The sequence below is a fragment of the Poecilia reticulata genome, linkage group LG9 (genome assembly GCF_000633615.1).
Source record: "Poecilia reticulata strain Guanapo linkage group LG9, Guppy_female_1.0+MT, whole genome shotgun sequence".
Classification (NCBI taxonomy): Eukaryota; Metazoa; Chordata; class Actinopteri; order Cyprinodontiformes; family Poeciliidae; genus Poecilia; species Poecilia reticulata.
The window spans coordinates 25,870,706-25,889,809 of record NC_024339.1 but is presented as its reverse complement, the minus strand read 5'-3'; the positions used below and the strand labels follow the sequence as shown (position 1 = coordinate 25,889,809).

General features: G+C 39.9%; 1 protein-coding gene across 4 annotated transcripts in view; it reads left to right on the top strand.

The window, feature by feature from the left end:
• Positions 1-4,812: 4,812 nt before the first annotated feature.
• The window catches only part of kiaa0825 (KIAA0825 ortholog), a 105,284-nt gene continuing 90,992 nt past the window's right edge, over positions 4,813-19,104 (top strand). For 2 of the 4 annotated variants that reach the window (XR_001776896.1, XM_017306447.1), the window contains exons 1-8: positions 4,846-5,144; positions 7,957-8,039; positions 8,133-8,381; positions 11,234-11,511; positions 13,256-13,406; positions 16,807-16,997; positions 18,190-18,396; positions 18,674-18,784. Coding sequence is in view for 3 of the 4 variants with exons in the window: in XM_017306447.1 (XP_017161936.1) it covers positions 4,982-5,144; positions 7,957-8,039; positions 8,133-8,381; positions 11,234-11,511; positions 13,256-13,406; positions 16,807-16,997; positions 18,190-18,396; positions 18,674-18,784 (1,433 nt within the window). In the remaining variant the exon portion in view is untranslated. Of the gene's footprint in view, positions 5,145-7,956; positions 8,040-8,132; positions 8,382-11,233; positions 11,512-13,255; positions 13,407-16,806; positions 16,998-18,189; positions 18,397-18,673; positions 18,785-19,104 lie in introns of all 4 variants that reach the window. The other 2 variants (XM_017306448.1, XM_017306446.1) reach the window with 2 other exon arrangements.

Sequence of the window (19,104 nt, the reverse complement as noted above, 5' to 3'; positions counted from 1 at the left end):
AATGAAATGCTGCTATCGTTACAATGCATTCTGCCGCGCTGTTCATCCCAGCTTCTCAGTTCAAGCATGCAGAGAAGGCCAGAGAAATATTAATTCGGCGTGACAAGAGGTGAAAACACAAGCAGACGCTCTGAGTAACAGGGATGCACATTTAAAGCAGAGGTGCCTTTCTGCCACCACTAAGAACATTACCTCCATCTTGGCAGAGCAGCTTAATTGAGATATCAAAAATTGCTGCTCTCTCCTTCTGTCAAGGCCAGGTTGCCCCTGCTGCAGCCCAGTTGGACAGCACCCGAGGATAGAAGCCCAAGAGACAAGCATTTGGGTGGTGGCGTGTGATTACAACTGCGTGCACGCGTCCCGGTGTATGTTGAATAATCACAGCAGGAGTCCTCACATAATAAGGCTGTCTGAGTGGGCAGTGGGCTGCAACTGACGAAGAGGACCCTAACTGTCTGGGCCTGGCAGGAGGTCTGGAGTGACTCCGAGCCTTTTTTCCACCCCCAGACAAACTGATGCGTACACAGACAGAACTTCAGGCTGTGCAGGGTGCTGTGACCCTACGCAGCACCCTGTGGGAATAACACACAGTACACAGACGTACTGGATCTCCTTATGACTATGCTGCTGATTTATCAAAACAAGTGTAATCTCCAGGCACCTTATAGACGCAAACACTTTAAGTTTTTACTCAATCCTTTAGAAACCCATTCAGTTCAGTCAATCGATTGGTCATAAGATGCCACTTAGTAAAAATTTCTCTCAATGAAAACCTGCAGATTTTGACAAATCTAGTGAAATGGAAAGTCTCATCAGAGCAAGGCTCATTAAAGAGTTAAAAGTGAAGTGGTTAGCATTTACTCACATTTTTTGGGGGATTTTGTATCAATCTAGTGTAGAAAATGCCAAGCAGGGCGAGTGTTGGTCACAGACTACATTAATCCTACCTTCATGGAAGAATGTCATAAAGAAAGACATATTATAAAAGAAAGCAAAAATCATTTTGTTTGCTTATACAAATGCATTCCACACTCTTCAGGTCTTCAGATTTGTTCCAACAAAGAAAAACTGTGTAATTTTTCTTCCACTTCACATTTATGTGCCACTTTGTGTTGGATAATGCCTTCATATATTGTCTCATACTACTGACATAAGTACATAACTGGAGATAAATTAATGTAAAGGAAACTTATTGCAGATTTTTTTTCCTCCAAGGCAAAGTTTCAAAAAACAATCTAACTTTCATTGAACAATATGATGTAGGGAAGACCAAGGCTTTTATCATTAGTGTGAGATGTACTGAACCTGTCAAAGCACTTAATAATTGGTTAATCTCTTTTAAGATGGTAGGTGTGTCGCTACCAACTTAACGGAATAATTGGAAGTGTTTATTTTATGACGGATAGCTGCAATTTATTGGATGGTTTTATTCCTGTTGAATTAAACTGTGTAATATCTGTCTAGTTAATCAATATTTATTAACATTGGTGTTATTTGGCATCACCTAATCAGATTTAGTTAGTTTTCATCAATCCTATTTATTAACGACACAAACAATAACTCCAGTTTAGTTTGACAAATTACATTGACAACTCTGATGCAGTATGTACAGTTCTTTGATTGTTTTTTCACTTCTGAAATTCCCTTTTGTTTGGAAACCTATTTGCCTTCGGGGTGACAACATTGCCCATGCTAACATCTTTTCTAGCGAGAGTTACATAAAACCACGCCTGATGATATAACATTTTATCACGTTGTCTTTGGATGACAATGGACTGAGGTCCAGTTGGACAATGCGGCAAGGAAGATGTAAACCACATCTCAGATGGTCTCGTTTGTGCCGCTCAGAGAATGACGGAGAAAAAGGGGGAAATGAGGGCCAGCGGACAAGCGTGAGATATGTCGTGCTGGAGAGAAATTAAATCACTGGCTAAATTATTGCATGATTGCTCATTCCCCAAAGAGTCGGGCATCATTTGCTAGAAAGTGTCTAATAATTGGTTTTCGGCCATGTCAGACACATGCAATTCCCCCTACTAATGGCTCTGTTAGGCCTCCTGGGTCAGAGCAGGACAGAGAATAGCCAGACGGCAAAAAAAAGAGCACCCTACATCCTTGTTCCTTTTGTATTTTTTTTTCCTCTGTTAAACCAGAAAGAGAGAGAGAGGGGGGAAGAGAGAAAAACGCAGAGGAGAGGAGCGATGGCAAGAAGAGAGAGTGCGTATGCAAGCGAAGAGGAAATGAAGTGGCAATAAGTGCAGCCAAAGGGGAAATGCTCTTCACCGTGAGTTTAATACATCAGACTGGGGATTTGGCAGCCCGCCACACAGCAATTGTTTACCTTTTTGCTCACTGGCTGCATCTGTTCTGTTTTGTAAACGGCACTAAACTATTCGCCCGTAAACACCGGAATCAATAACAACTGCTAAGGGAATTCCCTTATCCCGCCCCCTCCTTCGTTTCACCGTGTTTTCATCCCCAACCACCACCGCCGCCACCACCACCCCTCTTTTTTTTTTCTCCTGGATCTTCTCCTTTCTCTGTTCTCTCTGTTTCCTGCCAGTCAGGACCGGTCTGCGTGTGCGTGCGTGTGGCTGTGGAGCTGGTGGAACCCACAGAGACGAGGAGACGATGGATGGCTCGCCAAAAATGCTTGCTCTGTTTGTTTTTCTTATTCTCTTGCCATTATTAACAAGTACTAAGTAAAAATGCACCTCTTCAAAATGTAATTTTTTAAAAATTTCATTACAATTAATTTTTTAATGTTCCATGCAAAACCTGCACCCTGACATTTTGCCGAATGATGTGCAGCATATGCTTTTTTTTTTTTTTTTTCCTAAGCAGTCGCAGTGACAAAGCTTTCAGTTTATCATTCAGATTTGAAGAGCATCTCTCCATAATGTGCTGCCGATAATCTCTTGTATAAACATATAATTTTTTTTTACCTCGTTCTCAGCAACAGCTTCTCCCTTATTGATTCTCGGTACGTTGACCTTCAGTTGAACTCTTCCCCCTGCCGGAGCCCCCCTCCTCGTTCTGCTCTGTGGGACTTGCAATGTACTTTGCTATATGACACACCTGGGTGCTTTTAAGCACACCCTCTCCATCAAGTGGCTATGGGAGCTTCCATTTGATCTCACTGTTGTGACAAAGGTATAATGGGGTTTAGATGGCTATGTACTACACTGCTATGGCTGTAGACCCATTTGGCTAGGGAGGTGACTATAAATACCTATATAGCTCGTTGGGAAAGAGCCTCAATGAAAGACAATGCCCAGCACTGCTAAACGCCAAGGTCATGTGTCACTATTTAGAGTTGACTTAGTGAGCGAGTGAAACTGTCATAGGGTCACAGGTTGATGGAATGAGTAGAATGGATGGTGAGAGAAGAGAGAGGCCGGGAAAAGGTGATGCTCCAGATGAAGTGGAAGGTAATGGTTGCTGTGCTCAGATGAACACCCCGGAGAAGGTGGAGATTGGGGGCAGGAGGGCTGTAGAGATAGCTTTTACAGAATCCACTGGCTATCTCCCAAATGTGTCCCTTTCTGTCTGGGTGATAAGGTTTCCTTTGAGTCGTCTGCGGTTTCACTTTTCTCCCACGTTGAGCATCGGAAGCTCTTGATGTGACGGCGGCGACTTCAGCAACAGACAAGCCCGGCGGTGCGTGCGTGCAAAGTGCGAGTCTGGGAACGAGGCTGACACCGGCGTGTCAACCAGGTCACGCATGCACACGTGCAGCAGGAGGTGGTCTCTCTAGCCCAGACTCCCACTGGAACCCATTACAGAGAAACTGGAGGCCCATGGAGCTTAATTACATGCAAACACAAATACAAGCACACACATTTAAACACACCCCCACATAATTACACGGCTATGCACCTGCAATTTCACGCACGCATCTGTGCACACTTGCGCACAAAACCATGTAGGCACATTCACAAACAATCTTGAGGTTAGAATACATTTTATGGTGACCACAGAGTTTGGTCGCGGTGTGGACAATTATCTTGCGAGACTGACATGTGCAAATGTGTGTGGAGATGTCTACAAATCAAGTTGCTCATAACGACCCACATTGCATGCACATAAACATGCGTGTGTGTGTGTGTGTGTGTGGACGCCCCAGACACACAAAACTCGGTGACTCACACTCATTAATACTCATAAAAAACATACACAAGTGCCCAGACACAACACTCTGAATCAAACCTCATGCATGATTAAACCAGACATCCTTGGGGACAATGTTGTTGTCATATTGTCAGATTTTGTTTAACAATATAGCAAAATTACGTTAGGATCCAAAGGCAATAATGTCACCGTTATTGGAAAAGAAGACCCTCCCCCCCTTCCCCCTCCTCCGTCTTCTTTCCATCTCAGTGCTCAATCATCTCTGTGCTTTCAGAGTCAAGGCTAATACTGAGCTCATCCTTTCCCAAATGCCTTTGCAGTTGCAGAGCTCATTTAGGCGGACTCACAAAAGTATTTGTGCATGTGTCTCAGCGTATGGCAACACATCTCCCAGCCGCCCATTCTCCGGCTTAATGCGGAACATCCCCCGGGTGATGGCTTTGGCAGCCTCCAAAATGGGAAATCCATATTTGCCGAGGGGGTCATCTGCGGGTTAGGAGGAGGGGAAAAAAAAAAAAAAGTTTTGTGCTGGGAGGAAAGGTTGTGCAAGTGTGACTTCTCAAGAAGCAAAGTTTTGCATAATTTTCTTTTCTGTATTTCTTTGTTTACACTGTGTAAGAGGAAAACACGAATGGGTCAATATTTAGAAAAGATGTCACCATGCAAAGAGACTTCTGACAGAGAGTGTTTGCTGAAGAATGTGTTTTTAGCAAAGAAGGCTGTGTTGAAAGCAAACATCAACTATTTACTCTTTGTGAGCATTAAACTTTTTTAAATGTTTATGTCTACAAGTCATCTGTGACCTCATACAAGGTACATTTTGTCTCTTTGCATCTCTTTCACAGCACCAATGGAGCTTCCTTTGAAAAGCAGGAGCTTCAGTTTGACCTCCCACCAACTGAGGGCATTAACTCAGCTGGCTTGCATCCTGCTAGGCTTTGAGAGAGATGTGAGGGAGCTGGTCACTAACATCACCTTCATAGACTGCACAGGAGACACTCCAACTTTAAAAGGTGCAACTTGTGAAAAATCTGTTATCTGTGTTAACTGCTATGTCAGAGGAATTTATATCTTCGCTCTTTTCCACATCTTGTCACATTACAACCACAACCGATGAAATCCATTTCAATGTATTGAATTGAAATGTTACGGGATGCACCAGCACAAAATCTTCACAAATAGAACGGTTAAAAGTGTAAACATACTCGAAGCTGGAAGAGTGATATCCCCTTTATGGTTGCAGCTGTAATTGGAGTAAAATCTGTTTCTATAAAACGTCAACATTTACATTTTGCATGTAAATCTTTGTTTTAAAACGCACCTGTACCCTCGTCCTCTAGGGATATTACCCTTTACATTATCTGCTACAACACAAGTGTTAGTTTAAGTGTTGCCAGGTTTCATATATGACTTCTGCATTTCCAAATCTAAAGCTATAGTCCAGTATAAGTGTCTCTCCTGCAGGCAGAAACACACGCACACACACACATGCGTGCATGCATACTTCCTTGCTAATTCCACCATAAAGTCTGGGGGAAAAAAGTGTTTATTAGTTTGGTATTATCTGGGGTCTTATACAGGCCTTTAGTATCCGTTTCCTCTTTCCCCTTTGAACTGCCACTGCAGAGATGTTAAATGAAAGCTTTTGGTGCGTGGAGTAATTTCCATAAAGGTTACATTTACAAAAACAAGACTTGCGGAAAGGCTCAATTTACAGAGAGGTAAACAGCCTTTAAAGGGCAGTTATCCAAATCATTAATTCCAAGCAATCAAACGACTTAATTACCAGAAATTCATCAGATGAGCTTAAAGGTCAAAAAGTGATGTGCTTGCCGCTTCCTCCTTCTTCCATTGCATACGGTCTTGTTCGGCTAAATTGCCTCGCCTGGGGTCTAACTCTTCGCTTTCTGATTAGGAAACTATGGCCTTGATGTTCATGCTTTTTAATTGAAACCCAACTCAACATCCTGTGCACTTTTATTCACCACAGCTTCCCCACAAGCTGCAGTCTTTACACAAATCGAGACAATCGCCTCTCATGGAATTATCCTGTGCATTGTTGCCAAGATCTGGGTTCAAATCTTATCTAAATTTCAGATTTGGACTTGCAGAGACACATCTATTGGCAAATTATTTCTGCTTCCTTTGAGACGCGGGCAGTCGTTCTGTCATCATCATGGATTTTTAAAAAAACCATTTTAACCTCTGGGACTAAAAAGAAACAAAGAAAAAAGAAAAACAGGTCAGGTCAGCTTAGTGGTACTTAACCTGCAGTTTGACATGTGGCCACTAGCTGGCTTCACGTTATTCCCAAAGAACCCCAAAATAAATTCACAGCTTAAATACCTTTGCTTAACGTAAACGTGGAGCGTCTATGTTCTTTGTAGTAAATTCAGCTATGTGTAGCAAGTGTAAAGCTGGACTTTATAACCATTCCATATTGTTTGCAGTAGAGGTTAACTTGACTTAATTCGACAGCATTCTCAAAGCTAAAAATACAGACAAGAAAAAATTATAAAGATTGGCATCAGTGTGTTTATTCTATTCACATATAGTCCTTGTTTTATAATGTTCAGTGGTAGAAAGAATAGAACAAAGGCTCTCAACTGATACAACCTCTGAATATAATATAGCACCTTGCAAAAGTATTTGCACCTCATTCAACTCGTTCTCATTTTGAAGCAGCAACAAATTTAAATGATTAAAATTATACTCTGCTTTTTTTTTTTCATTTCAAATTTTTTTATTGAAAATGTGACAAATATTTAAATAAATAAATTTAGCTCTTCACTTTGCATTCCCCTTTATACAATTTAAAACTTGACTTTCACTTTCAGAAGAACCCTAATCAGTAAATAGACTCTGGCCGAGTGTGAGCTGAAGTCAGTGGAAATCCAACTTTTCTATGAAGGCTTATTAGGGAACATTAGTTAAACACCAGGAGATTGTTGACCAAAGAAACACCACAGAAGGCCGAGGTGTGAAGCTGTAGAGGAGGCTAAAGCAGAGTTGAGTTTTAAAACCGTGTCCCAAACTTTGACCGTCTCGTTGAGCGTTGTTCAATCCATCAATCCTAAAATGGAGAGCATAAGGTGCAACAGAAAACCTGCAGAGATCCATATCTCATCAATGTGAACATAACAACTATAAATAATGCACTCCATAAATCTGGCCTCTGTGGAAGAGTGACAAAATGAAAGTCATTTTCGACGGGCCATACCGTAGTATATTACTATGTTAGAGAATGCCAAAGTCCAGAACTCAAATTACTGTTTAATGTGTAGCACACACAGGCCGTCCATTTACTTTGCTTTGCTTTGGAATTCATTGATCCCACAGTGGGGGAAAAAAAAATTCTTTGTCACAACAACATAAAAGTAAAAATAAATCACAAGCAGACACAAGAAAAACATACATAGTTATACAGAACGCAAAAAGAAATAATGGAGATGCTTTAATTGCTGTTTATCTTTTTCATACTTTTAAGTTACATTTTTCGCTTTTCTTTACACTTCAAAATTATGCATTGCTCTGTGTTGGTTTATTGTCTTTTTAAAATACTTTAACTTTCATGCTTGTAAAGTAACAAGATGTTAAAAAAAAGTTCAAGCAGTATGAATACGTGTTCAATGTATTATACATTTACAACAAATATGACTAGTTTTGCATCTTTTTTTGTTAGAATCCCTCATGGTCTTCTATATAATATTGAAAGTGGATAGAAATATATGCATAATTTGATGGCTTGACAAAAAGAAGGTTTTCATTTTACTTTTATATGAAACAGATTACTGAAGCTAGTTGCTATACTGTGTCATTATTTAGGCATTCTGAAAAAGCCTAAGGAGGATTCAAGTTCGACAACAGATGGCAAGAAACCCACCGCAGACAAACTTCACACCCCAGAGGTGAGACTTTTTGCATGTGTTTGTTGCATGAAAATGTCTTCTGCTTCCTATTTTATGATTCTGCTGGCTCTTGGCTCATTTCATGCTTTTCAGGCCCAGACTTTGGAGTTTAACTGGAGGTTAGCTTTTACTAGGCTTGTCCCGCACATGGAGCATTGTGTTAAAGTGGTGCTGGATGACGTCTGCGCCAAGAACCTACAGCAAGAAGAGGACTTGCATTCTTCGGGACACACCTTGGTCACCGTAAGCCCCATCGCTGACTTCTCTGTCAGCAACGAACATCTTAAAGAAGACTTCTTTTACAAAGGCTCAGAGAGAGACACTCCCAAAATGACAGCAAAGGTATTCTTGTAAAGATTCTTCATTCTTTCAGGACCACAGTACTTTTTTATGGTATTTTTTGATGGAGCAGTTGCAAGTTTGTAAAAAAAAAAAAAATTATTTATGGAACATTTCATTTATTTTTATTTGTGGTGATCATCGTTTATAGTTTTCATCCTCTCTACTAGTTCATGCTATAAAATAAAATTACACAGAATTGGTGTTAGGCAGCATTAAACGTCCCGTTTTGGAAATGGGTATTAAACTTTGCAGTTTTTCTTCTGTTATGTGAAGTTACTTCTCACTTTCATTGAAAAATGTGACTCTTGATGTTTTCTTTATTTATTTATTTTTGTTTTCCCCTCTGCAGTAATCTGCTAAATCATACTGCATCCGCAGAATCCTGGTTTTGCTTCTCAAATTTACTCAACAGAAAAACACACCAAGGTCTAGTTTATAGCTTAATGCTGTGCACAAGTAACCTCAGGATAAAGCCTCCCCTGAGGAGGGTCTGTTCCCTTCATCCTTCTTTAATACCATCAGACTTAACAATACGGGTTTACACACAGCCGCCCGAACCAGAGAGATTAATGCTTTTTGTAGCTCCCGTAGAAAGCTCCCTCTATAATAGAAAGCTCAAATAGTTTGAGTCTGACACAGATGACGCCCTGGATCAGAAAGGGTCTGGGGAAGAGTGATCAGTATTACTGGAGGGGAGGATTCCAGGAACAAAAGAAAGACAGGAAGAAACCAAGAACTGGTGTGGTTGATATTATGGGGGTTAGATGATGTGTGGAGAAAGGTATTCAATGGTGGGGAAATTGAGGTTTTACTAATGATAGAGGGGCAAATCACAAAGGGAAAGTGGCTATAGCATTAAGAAGGATATAGGAGCGATAACATGACCAAAGGATGAGAAAAGAGGGCCTGGGAAAGGTAAGAAGAGGTGAAACAGACGCAGGAGATTGAATTTTCTGAGGCCCAAAACCAGAGTGTGATGTAAAACTAGACTTAAGAAGTAACACCACCAAAAATCTCCAGTGTTTGAGGCTGAGCAGCCGCGTACTTACTGACACTGCTGATTTAGCCTCTCTTCATCTTCTTTCCTGTTTCAAAATCGCAAAAAAAAAAAAAAAAAACTTTTCAGGGAGCTCTACCTAAAAAAAAATGTCTTTAAAGTTTCACATTCTTCTAAAACCTTCTTCTACACTTCGCACATCCAGATTCCTCCCTCTTTCTTTCACCTTTGTCCTCCTAAATCCTTCTACTTTGTGTGTATTAGTGTCTCTTGATTCCTAACTAGTGTCAAAATTTGTTCCTGCTCAGGACCTGTACAACATATTTATGTGTAGGTCAACGCTTCAAAGATGAGAGCCTTCCAGCCCAAAGGTTATACTTGCATGCATTTGCATACAATAAAGCCGGGCTCGAAAGAAATCCGGGCGACTGTAAAGAGAAGACACTCGAGATTGTGTTGCTTGCTGAAAAACCTAATCTGGATCAATATCTCGCAGTTTTTTTTATTCACACTTTCGTACCTCAGTGCTTCCTTTTTTATATGTACTCACCTTAGTGTCAATAAATAAACAGGCTTAGTGTGTTTTTTTAAATTTTTTTATTGTCAGACAAATGAATAACAAATAACCTCATTTTAAAAGCAGCAGCAATTTGACTTGCGGACGGACCTTAATTCTCCAGACCCTCCTCAGTTTAATGTGAGCTCTCAATTACATCACCAAATACACCTTTTTCTGCTCTTCAGCCTCTCCTGAGGTGCTCGTTTGTCTCCTTCGCTATGCCGGGAGCCCAAGCAGACCCTAACTAGCACTTGAAAAGTTATAGCCTGTTTCACCTTGCTGCAGTAGTCCTGATGGGATTCCAGAATTTGATCGTGTCTAGTTGAAATTTAAGCCTGTGTTCAGCAGAGATGCGATGCTGTGATTGTTTTGTGTTTATGTGTGTGTGTTTGTGTTTTTGCGTGTGTGTGTGGATGAGATTTTTCTAAAAATTCGGTAGAAAGGTTGATAGTTTGCAAATTATTTATATATTTTGTAGTTCTGAAATGACAATGTACTGAGCTGCCCAGCTACTGCCTGCAACAAGTAAAGATGGTGCATCCTACTGCTGGCTGATTGATTAAACTTGTCTGCCTTTTATAATATCACTTTTAATGGATCTCTCAGGTGAACTCTGCTAAAATGTCAAGTTTTTGAGATTTGGGGGAAAAAACATGCAATCATAATAAAGCTTTTCAAATAACTTTCTTCTTCTAAAGTGATATGTTTTCTTTACGGTTCAACTGATAAACAAATACAAGGTATATATAAGAAATATAAAAAGTTACATTCTCCAATAGCTCGATTGCCTAATGGTGCACAACCTGTTTAGCGTGCACCCTGGTTCGCACTCATAGGAGAAACAGAAATCTCCCACCATACTCCAAGGACTAAGCAGCAATGGGAAATTGATGGGTAGATATGGATTTACACTTTTAAGCTAAGGGTTTGCTGAAGTTCGACATTCTGACTTTCCTTGCACTATCATCTGACCAATTCCTTATGAAGATTTTGATGTGCTCTGTCGTGGAGTAAGACTGACATGCGGATGAAGTCTTAATCATTTTGCTGAGGCCATGTCTTCAACTATCTGTTGAAGTTGTTCTGCATATGCGATCTTTGGGATTTTTCTCAAGATAAACCCATGCCTAATAGTACTCTCAGTCCCCTACCTATTAAATATTCAAATTATCCCTGCAAAATGCTTTTCATTGCCACATAAACAAAGTCTCTCCCAGATTTTTTCTCCTGTCTACTGACAGATTTTACTTCTGGTTTTGATCTCGTCTTGTCTTTGCCTTTTCTCTCCCCCCACAGTTCTGCGGAGCAATTCTGATTGAGCTCGATGCTTTGCTGCCACTGGCAGTAGCCTGCAGGGACACTGCTCTCCTGGGGGTGCGATCAAGCTTTGTGGAAGCTTGTAGCAGAGCAGCGTTTGCCATGCTGGGCCGTTTGCAGGAAAGGGCCCTGGAGGTACCGTCCTCTGCACCCCTGAAGAACTTGCCTGCTCTGCTTGCTTCCTGCATTTATGTGCAACAGAGACTGGAGCGTTACAATGTCATGCTGAAGGATTCAAGTGCAGCTTCCGCTAAAATGTAAGAAGCAGGTGTACTCGTGTGAGCGAGTCTGTTGACGTGACATGAGAAGGAATTATGCATAAGCTGCTGTGCTTCCATGTATGTGTCGTAACTTCAGTTGTGAAATTCCAGGAAGTTGAAAACTTGCAATAGAAGTCTATTGGAATTCACTGGAATAAATGGGAACAAAACGAAATTAAAACAGTAAAATTTTGTTTATCCTTTAGAGAGATTTTAAAGAGTTTGTAATTTGCTAGCACAAACTGGGCCAAAAGAATTAAATTGCATGCAAATGCAATTCAGTGTATGCTATCCCTCCGTTACATTCACATAGCTCAGTGCTTACAGCAGGCGTAATGAGGTCACATCCTCTACATGCGCTGTGCATTCCCCCATGATGTGCACAGATGATTTCTGCAACCCTGCTATGTTGAGGCCAGAGCTCAAGACTATTAAAGCCACATGACTGAACATGTGAATTGCATAAAGTTTTGATTGCATTATTAGCTAAATATGTTAAACGTATGTTGTCCATGTTTAACTTGCAAATGTTGTATTGATTTCCACTGATGGCAAAACAAAATGTTATATTTGTATTTGGAAATGACAGAGTGTGTTTAAATTTCGCCAATTTTACAGTTATTTCCCATAAATCCCAATGAAAACTTCCAACTTGGAATATCTTTAATATTCCCCATCAACATCTTTTACATGACTTTCAGAAATTTGCTGAAACTCTTTCATTCCTTTGTAGAGTTAGTCGAGTTAGTCCTAATCATGTTAGTTTATCAGTAAATATACAACTTGCTTGAAAATAGTCTTTTATTATCATCCACCTACTTTTCTGCTTATGTTGCCATAAAGCAAATAGTGTGAAACTACAAATCTTCTCATCGAGGCAACATTTTTATTTTCACTCATAGAAATCATGGCTTTCCTCTTTGGTAAAATTCAAAATATGTTGATGCACAGTCACTTCTCTTAATTAAATCAGATTTGTGCTATTATTTCAACTATACGTGCCATTGCAAGAGACCGAAGTTAGAAGTTTCAGAATCCAACGAGTTGCAGCTCCAGTCCTCTGCTTCCCTCAGCTGAACCTGCCTCATCTGATTTCAGTCCCTGCCTGCAGCAGGCTTCCACTGGGTGACAGCTGCTAATGCACAGAAATGCAGCAGGCACCGGACTCTCATCTTCTAGGGAAAATATTCTGCCTCTTTTTTTCTGCTTTGTAGCTAAGCTTTACCCAACAGGTTTTTCAGTTTCCATCTTTCTTTCTCTCCGTAATAGAGCACACTATAATGACACCAGAGAGCTGCTGTTAGTTCACTTTTGTCATTAAAAACAGTTGTTAAGTTGGAAGTCCTCACAAAAGTTAAGGTGACTTATAAACGTGTTTAATTAGCACTGGTTGGCAATGCGTCCTTAAATTGTGTGGTAACTTTTGTAGAGAATCTCATATCTCTTGTAGTCTCTGTGGATTCCCTCTATAGTCTGTCTGGGTGTCTGTAGGCCCCTTATCTCTCCATTAAACTGTTTTTAAAGGGAAAATAAACCTCCTTGTGAGCTTCTAGGATAAACCAACAGTTTATTTTTTCTTTACTATTTTAGATTATATTTTCATTGCAGATTCCTGCATACATTTAACTGAAAATAAGACATGCACAGTTGAAGCTTGAACTTAAATGAGGTCTGTCCAAAATGTGCAGTACAGATTTGTTTGTTGCGTTTCTCGAACTTTCTTTTCTTCTTCTTTGATCAGATCCCTGACTCTGCTGCCAATCCAGAGATACCAGGACGCAGTGGAGGCCTTAAGAGAGCAGCTGACCAGCTACTGCGTCCAGGTTTGCCTCACCTGCATTCTTCAGGATGCGGAGAGTCACAACTGGGCTGACCCGAAACCCTTCTATGAGGTGTGAAGTTTACATCGATTTCCTGTCCCTTTAGCTTGATTTACCTCCAGATTGACAACACTGATATATCATGCGCATGTTTTAGGATTTACATTTTATGCACCATTCCGGGTTTATGCTTTGGAAATATCTCTGTGTGCCTGTTCTGCAGATTGTAGGGAACTATAGAATTATTACTCTAGAGCCTTCCTGCCTCTTCCTTTCCTTCCCACAACACACCTTTACCTCCCACTCTCCTTCTTCTGCCGGAGTGTTATACTCTGAGCTTCCTAAGAACATCTGTGGCTTCCACGCTGCCCTGGGGGCTCCAGGGATTCGGCTGTCTGAAGTCTGCAGTCTATGCTGGGACTGTCTGGAAACAGCGTAGGGGCCCTGGAACTCTGGTGCCTTTATGCCCTAAACCAATCTAAACCTTGCCTCTCCTTCTTGCTTTATCCTGATTCCCTCCCCTTTGTTCCTTCCTCCTTCTCGGGGTCATTGGTGTCAGACAGGCCTGCTGTGTGCAGGTGTGTGCTTTTGTTCAACCTCCCCCCCAACTGCATCTGTACGGATGAATGTATGTAAGAGGGTTTGCAACAACTTCGGCTCCTCCACATCATAGTTCTGCTCTAGAGACTTTGTCTCCAGCCACATCGATTTTATTATTTTTTTGTTTCATTTTTATGCACCCACACCACCATATGAATTGTTATTGGCATGAAAAATTTTTTTATACGTGACACTAAAATTGCAACATATGTTTGAGGTCAGTTAAATGGGTCAAAGAGAGTATAAAATATGAGCTTGGCTTATGTCTTTATGACATGATTTGGCCGTCAGAGCCTTTAGAGCCAAATAGTGATTTAATTCAAAAATAAGGAGGGGGGAAGCTTTTGAAATTCCATGTGTATTTTATTCTCAGCTCCCCAACCCGGTCTCAGTCTTGCAAGAAAAGTAATGTTGAATAAAATGTTCTATATTTTTTTTCTGTAATTTATCTGACTTGTAATAAAAATAGCTAACTTGCGTTGGCTGAAATAGGAAAAAAAACAGGATATGATTCATTCAGTAGTGTAAAACTTTATCGAAGGTCACTTTTATTTCAAGCATTTAAACTGTAAAGCAAACAAACAAAATCACAATTATGATACATTAAACATAACTGAAGAAAATGAAAAGTAAAAAACTGCAAATCCAATTAAAGTTGAAACCATTTGTGTACATACTGTATATAATACCACACAGAGCCTTTATTTTTGTTTCTATTTGCTAAACACCAGAATAATGAAAGTTTTTTTCTCAACTTAGAAATTCACAAACGTAACCATTTGATAGAATCCTTAACTGAATGAATCATATGTTTCTGGTATCTTTTCACCAGAAACATACCGAAATTACAGCAAAGGTTTGCTGTAATTTTGTCCAATTCCTTTTTGACAGAACCGACATACAAGAGTTTGCTGCCCTTCTTGCTCTCTTATGCCTTATCAGGTCTGCCCACAAATTTTCTAAGGGGCTGAGATCTGAACTTTGTGATGCCCAATCCAAAATGGTGGCTTTGCTCTTAGGCCAATGAGTATACTAGGATCCATTTGGAATACCCATTAGCCCCCAAGCTTTAACATCTTGGCTGATATCTTGAGACTTGATTTAATGTTGTCACACAGGGTTGCTTCCTTGTGTTGCCATCAGTTTTGTGAAGGACACCAGTCCGACATGTAGCCAGACAGCTCCGCTCCATGATGCTACCATCAGCTTATCTCTCAATTTGGATATCATTTTCTGGCTTGTAACAATGACCGTTATAGTCAAAAACTTTCATTTACTAATTTATTCACATTACAGGACGATGTCTCCAAACATCCAGGTCTTTCCCCATGTGTACATTTGCAGACTGTAATGTTAATAGAAGGTACAGTAGCTTAACTGGGCCAATATAGATATTTTTTTATTGATGGGCATTATAATATTCTAAGGAATTTCATAGCTAAAACAAAAACATACTCTAACTCTGGACTCTGGAGTTACACTCTTTGCTAGGATTCGAGGCTGTTTTGTGCACATGCTTAACCAACAGACATGTGTGTCTCGAACTAATACAAGCAACCAAAACAACTGTGAAATCTTTCATAACCTGCTTTCAATATTACTTCTCATATTGAGAAGTAATTTGGGGCCACAGAAACTTTTGCACTATTAAAAGCTTAGATGACCTTTCTTTTATTTGGCACATTTATCCCACAGTCTTTTTTCTTTTTTCAAAATCCATTTTGTCTAACACTAAGAACACATCCACTGTGATTTTTTTTTTCCATCTGAGATTAGCATTTGCTCAGAAAACTCCTTGAGTTCATTTTCATGTTTTTTGTCTTCTTCTTTATGGTTTTTCTATTGAATTTTTTATGCAGCGAGAGAGCATGGAAATTATTTCCAAGCTACTCTCAAATATAAGTAGCTTTATTGAACAGAGTTGGATGATGATTTGTTTTGCTGGAACTTTACCAGGGGTTTCCTGCCTTTTCCTTCAAGAGCTTCCCTATTCTGTCAGAATCTATTCACAGTATGGTTTGCTTTAAATCCTTACATTTTTGCCTTGAGAAGTGTTTCTTTTAACTTGCTCTGGGATTAAATTTTTTTTAAAGACTTGCTATTGGATTTTATAAAAAAAATTTGGGGGGGGGGAATTAGGTGTTTTCATGGGGTTGGTTTTGTCCTGGGCCTAATACTGCTGTCAGTCAGAAAGATCCACGCCGTACACCCATAAGCGATTGATGGTGAAATGACCAGAAAAGGAAGAAATATGAAAGTGAGGTAGAATTCGAGGACGTGTGAGGGAACTCAGTGGCCATTGATACGTAGACAGGAGGTAGTTGGGGAGTTTTGGATGACTCAGTATCCCTGCCATACTCATCATCAGTTTGTTGCTGGAGGGTAAATACAGTATGCTGAGCTTTGGGGAGCAGGGGTAAAGAAAACTGAAGGCATCTTTAATACATTTATGACAAAGCTACAGAATTCCTGGGTAATTATCTCTCTCAATCCATATTTGCCTTTGTTCTTTCCAAACCTTACGCATTATTTCTACCTTTAGCATTATTTGATTGATCTCAACTCCCTCGCCCTTTCTGTAAGTGTGAGTGTTTCTGGAAGTTGCAGGTGTGCAACTGTTGGGATTTTCATGAGATCGTGACTTTAAAGCAGCCTATATTCCCAGTGGGGGAAGAAACCCAGGTGCAGAGTGCAGGTGGCATGACCGCTACGACATCCTGGTGATGACAGAACAGTTTCTTTCCCTCCCCTGCCTGCAGTTTCTCTCCTTCTATATTTGTCTTTGCTGTGTTTCTGCTCCACTCTCTGTGTCCACATTATAGCACATATGCAGCTGTGACCCCCTCCCTCCAGTATGTTTCTTTCTTCGCAGGGAGAGCGGTGTTCCTTTGCACTGCAGATGTGGTTTTACTTCCTGTGCGGGCTTCGCAGCGACCTGTGGTCAGTTCTTCCGTCAGAGCTAGCCAAGGATGTGCTGGGATATGTGCTGGCAGAGACTTTGCAACTGCTGGTGCGAAGATATTCCAGAGTCCGTGCTTCATACAAGAGACACTTGCAGATCAGGTATTTTGAAAAATATATATATAAACAACGCTACAACAAAAATCAGTACCCCAACAAAAGCACTGCATGATAAAGTATGCTGAGTTTTAATGGATAAACCCTCAAATCTGCTGAGTTGAGTTCAACCATGAAATGTGTGTGACTGTGTTACATACTTGTTCCATTGTGTATTTTTCACTATCTTTATCTCTGAAGAAACAAATTAGACTGACTATTGTTATCTACTGCAGGTAAAATGTCACCTGCCAATACCTCTTTAGAACCTCTCAAAAAATGTGAACTGATCCTTTAATAATATTGTACAAAATAGCTAGACATAAAATACAAAGTAGCTAAAATATGGAGCTAAAATTTTATTTCGATTTTGTATTTCAGACAAAAAACTTATTATCAACCAAAATTGGAATTGGTAGGTCAGATTTTTTTAAAATTGTTAATCTGCCAGAAATCTGCTGTTGGTGCACTCTTAGTTCATCACTGCAATCATTCAGAACCTGACAAAGACAAATATTGCTAAAATAAGCTTAATTATCCAAAGGATTGTTTTGCTACACTTGGTAGTCCACACATACAGCTAAAGATGCAACATAATTGAGTTGAATGAAAAATGTTCACGAAGTGTGAATCTCAACTATTTTTCAGTTTTGGAGTTTGCTAACTGCTTCAGTCTGAGTTTATCAACACGATCCCTGGGTCACAGATAGACGTAGAGATGGTAGACGTCAGTAAATTTTCTTCTTTTATATTGAAATTCCCAAACAAAGAATTCTAACATACAGTAAGAGAAGTATGAGGAAACTACAGTATGGCTTAGGTAGAAAATGCAGTATGTTAAGTAAAGCAGATTGACAGAATGTCTGGCTTCTGTTCCTTGGAAATATTCATGGCAGTTGGAAACTATGAGGTGCAACTAAACAGGCTTCTTTCTGAAACTTCTCCAGGTCTAAAGCACTGATAGTTACTTTCATCATTCTCTGTTTGGTCACCATTGCTTGTCTCTGAAAAGATAACAGATGATGAAAAAAATAAATAAATATTGAGCATATTATGGAAATGCTTCCTGATTTTTAAATTTTAACACTATACTTCAACCCCTACGAGTAAAATGAAAATGATGTTTTTTTTTTTCTTTTTTAGTTTTGGATTGAAGCAAAGCGGTAAATATGCTTCTCCGTTTCTCTCCATTTTTAAGGTGTGACATCACAGCAGTGTTGCTCTATGTGGAGCACCTCATGTGGAGTGTCAGTGAGAGTCCAGAGGATGTGATTCTGATCGACCCTTCTTCAGAAATGACCATCATAGGAGGTGGCTCGGACTGGCCGTACCAAATCCACATCCTGTGCGACCAACTGCTGACTGTCCTCCTAGTTGTTACAGCGCCAATATCTTTTGTGCATAGGTTTGTACTGTGTGTACATTAAGTTCTTTTTTTTCTATGTAACCGAAATGTTGTGAATTAAGGTGAAGTCTGTGAACTTAATAATCATCCAATTAGTGGGCTGAGTGAAGGCAAAAGAAACTGAAGCAAACTGAATAAAAGACTAAAAGCAAAAAAAAAAATAAATTTTGTCGGTTTTAACACTTTCTGCTTCAAAAGCTGTTTGACCTCCATTAAATAGACATGTGTTGCAAGTAGCGTCTTTTAAAGCTGCCGTGTGCAATTTTAATTTCTCCAGATCGTTTATGAATAGTGCTTCAAAGGACTCAGCACCGCACCAGCCTGAAAGGCCTGTTGTACGCTGGCTAAATGCTATCAGCCCTGACCGCTTCCCAGAACAGGTCATAAGGTATGTGAAGCACACCCATCATGCAGTCTGTTGCACATCATTCAGTAGGCACACAAACTGTACTCTGCAAAAGCGTTTGTACCGACTGAACTTCATCCACAAACTTCTTTTTTTTTTTTATCACAAACCAACAGGACGTAGTCCACAAATGTAAAGTATTTCCTTTTTATTTTAAAATTAATCTGACAATTTTATAATGCATTTGTTTTCAGGCCCGTTTATTCGGACGCCACTGCATTATCCATTGTTTTCAGAAGTTACATACTTAGTTCATAAAGTCCACCTGAGTGTGATTTAATATTGGAGTATCGGTAAATACC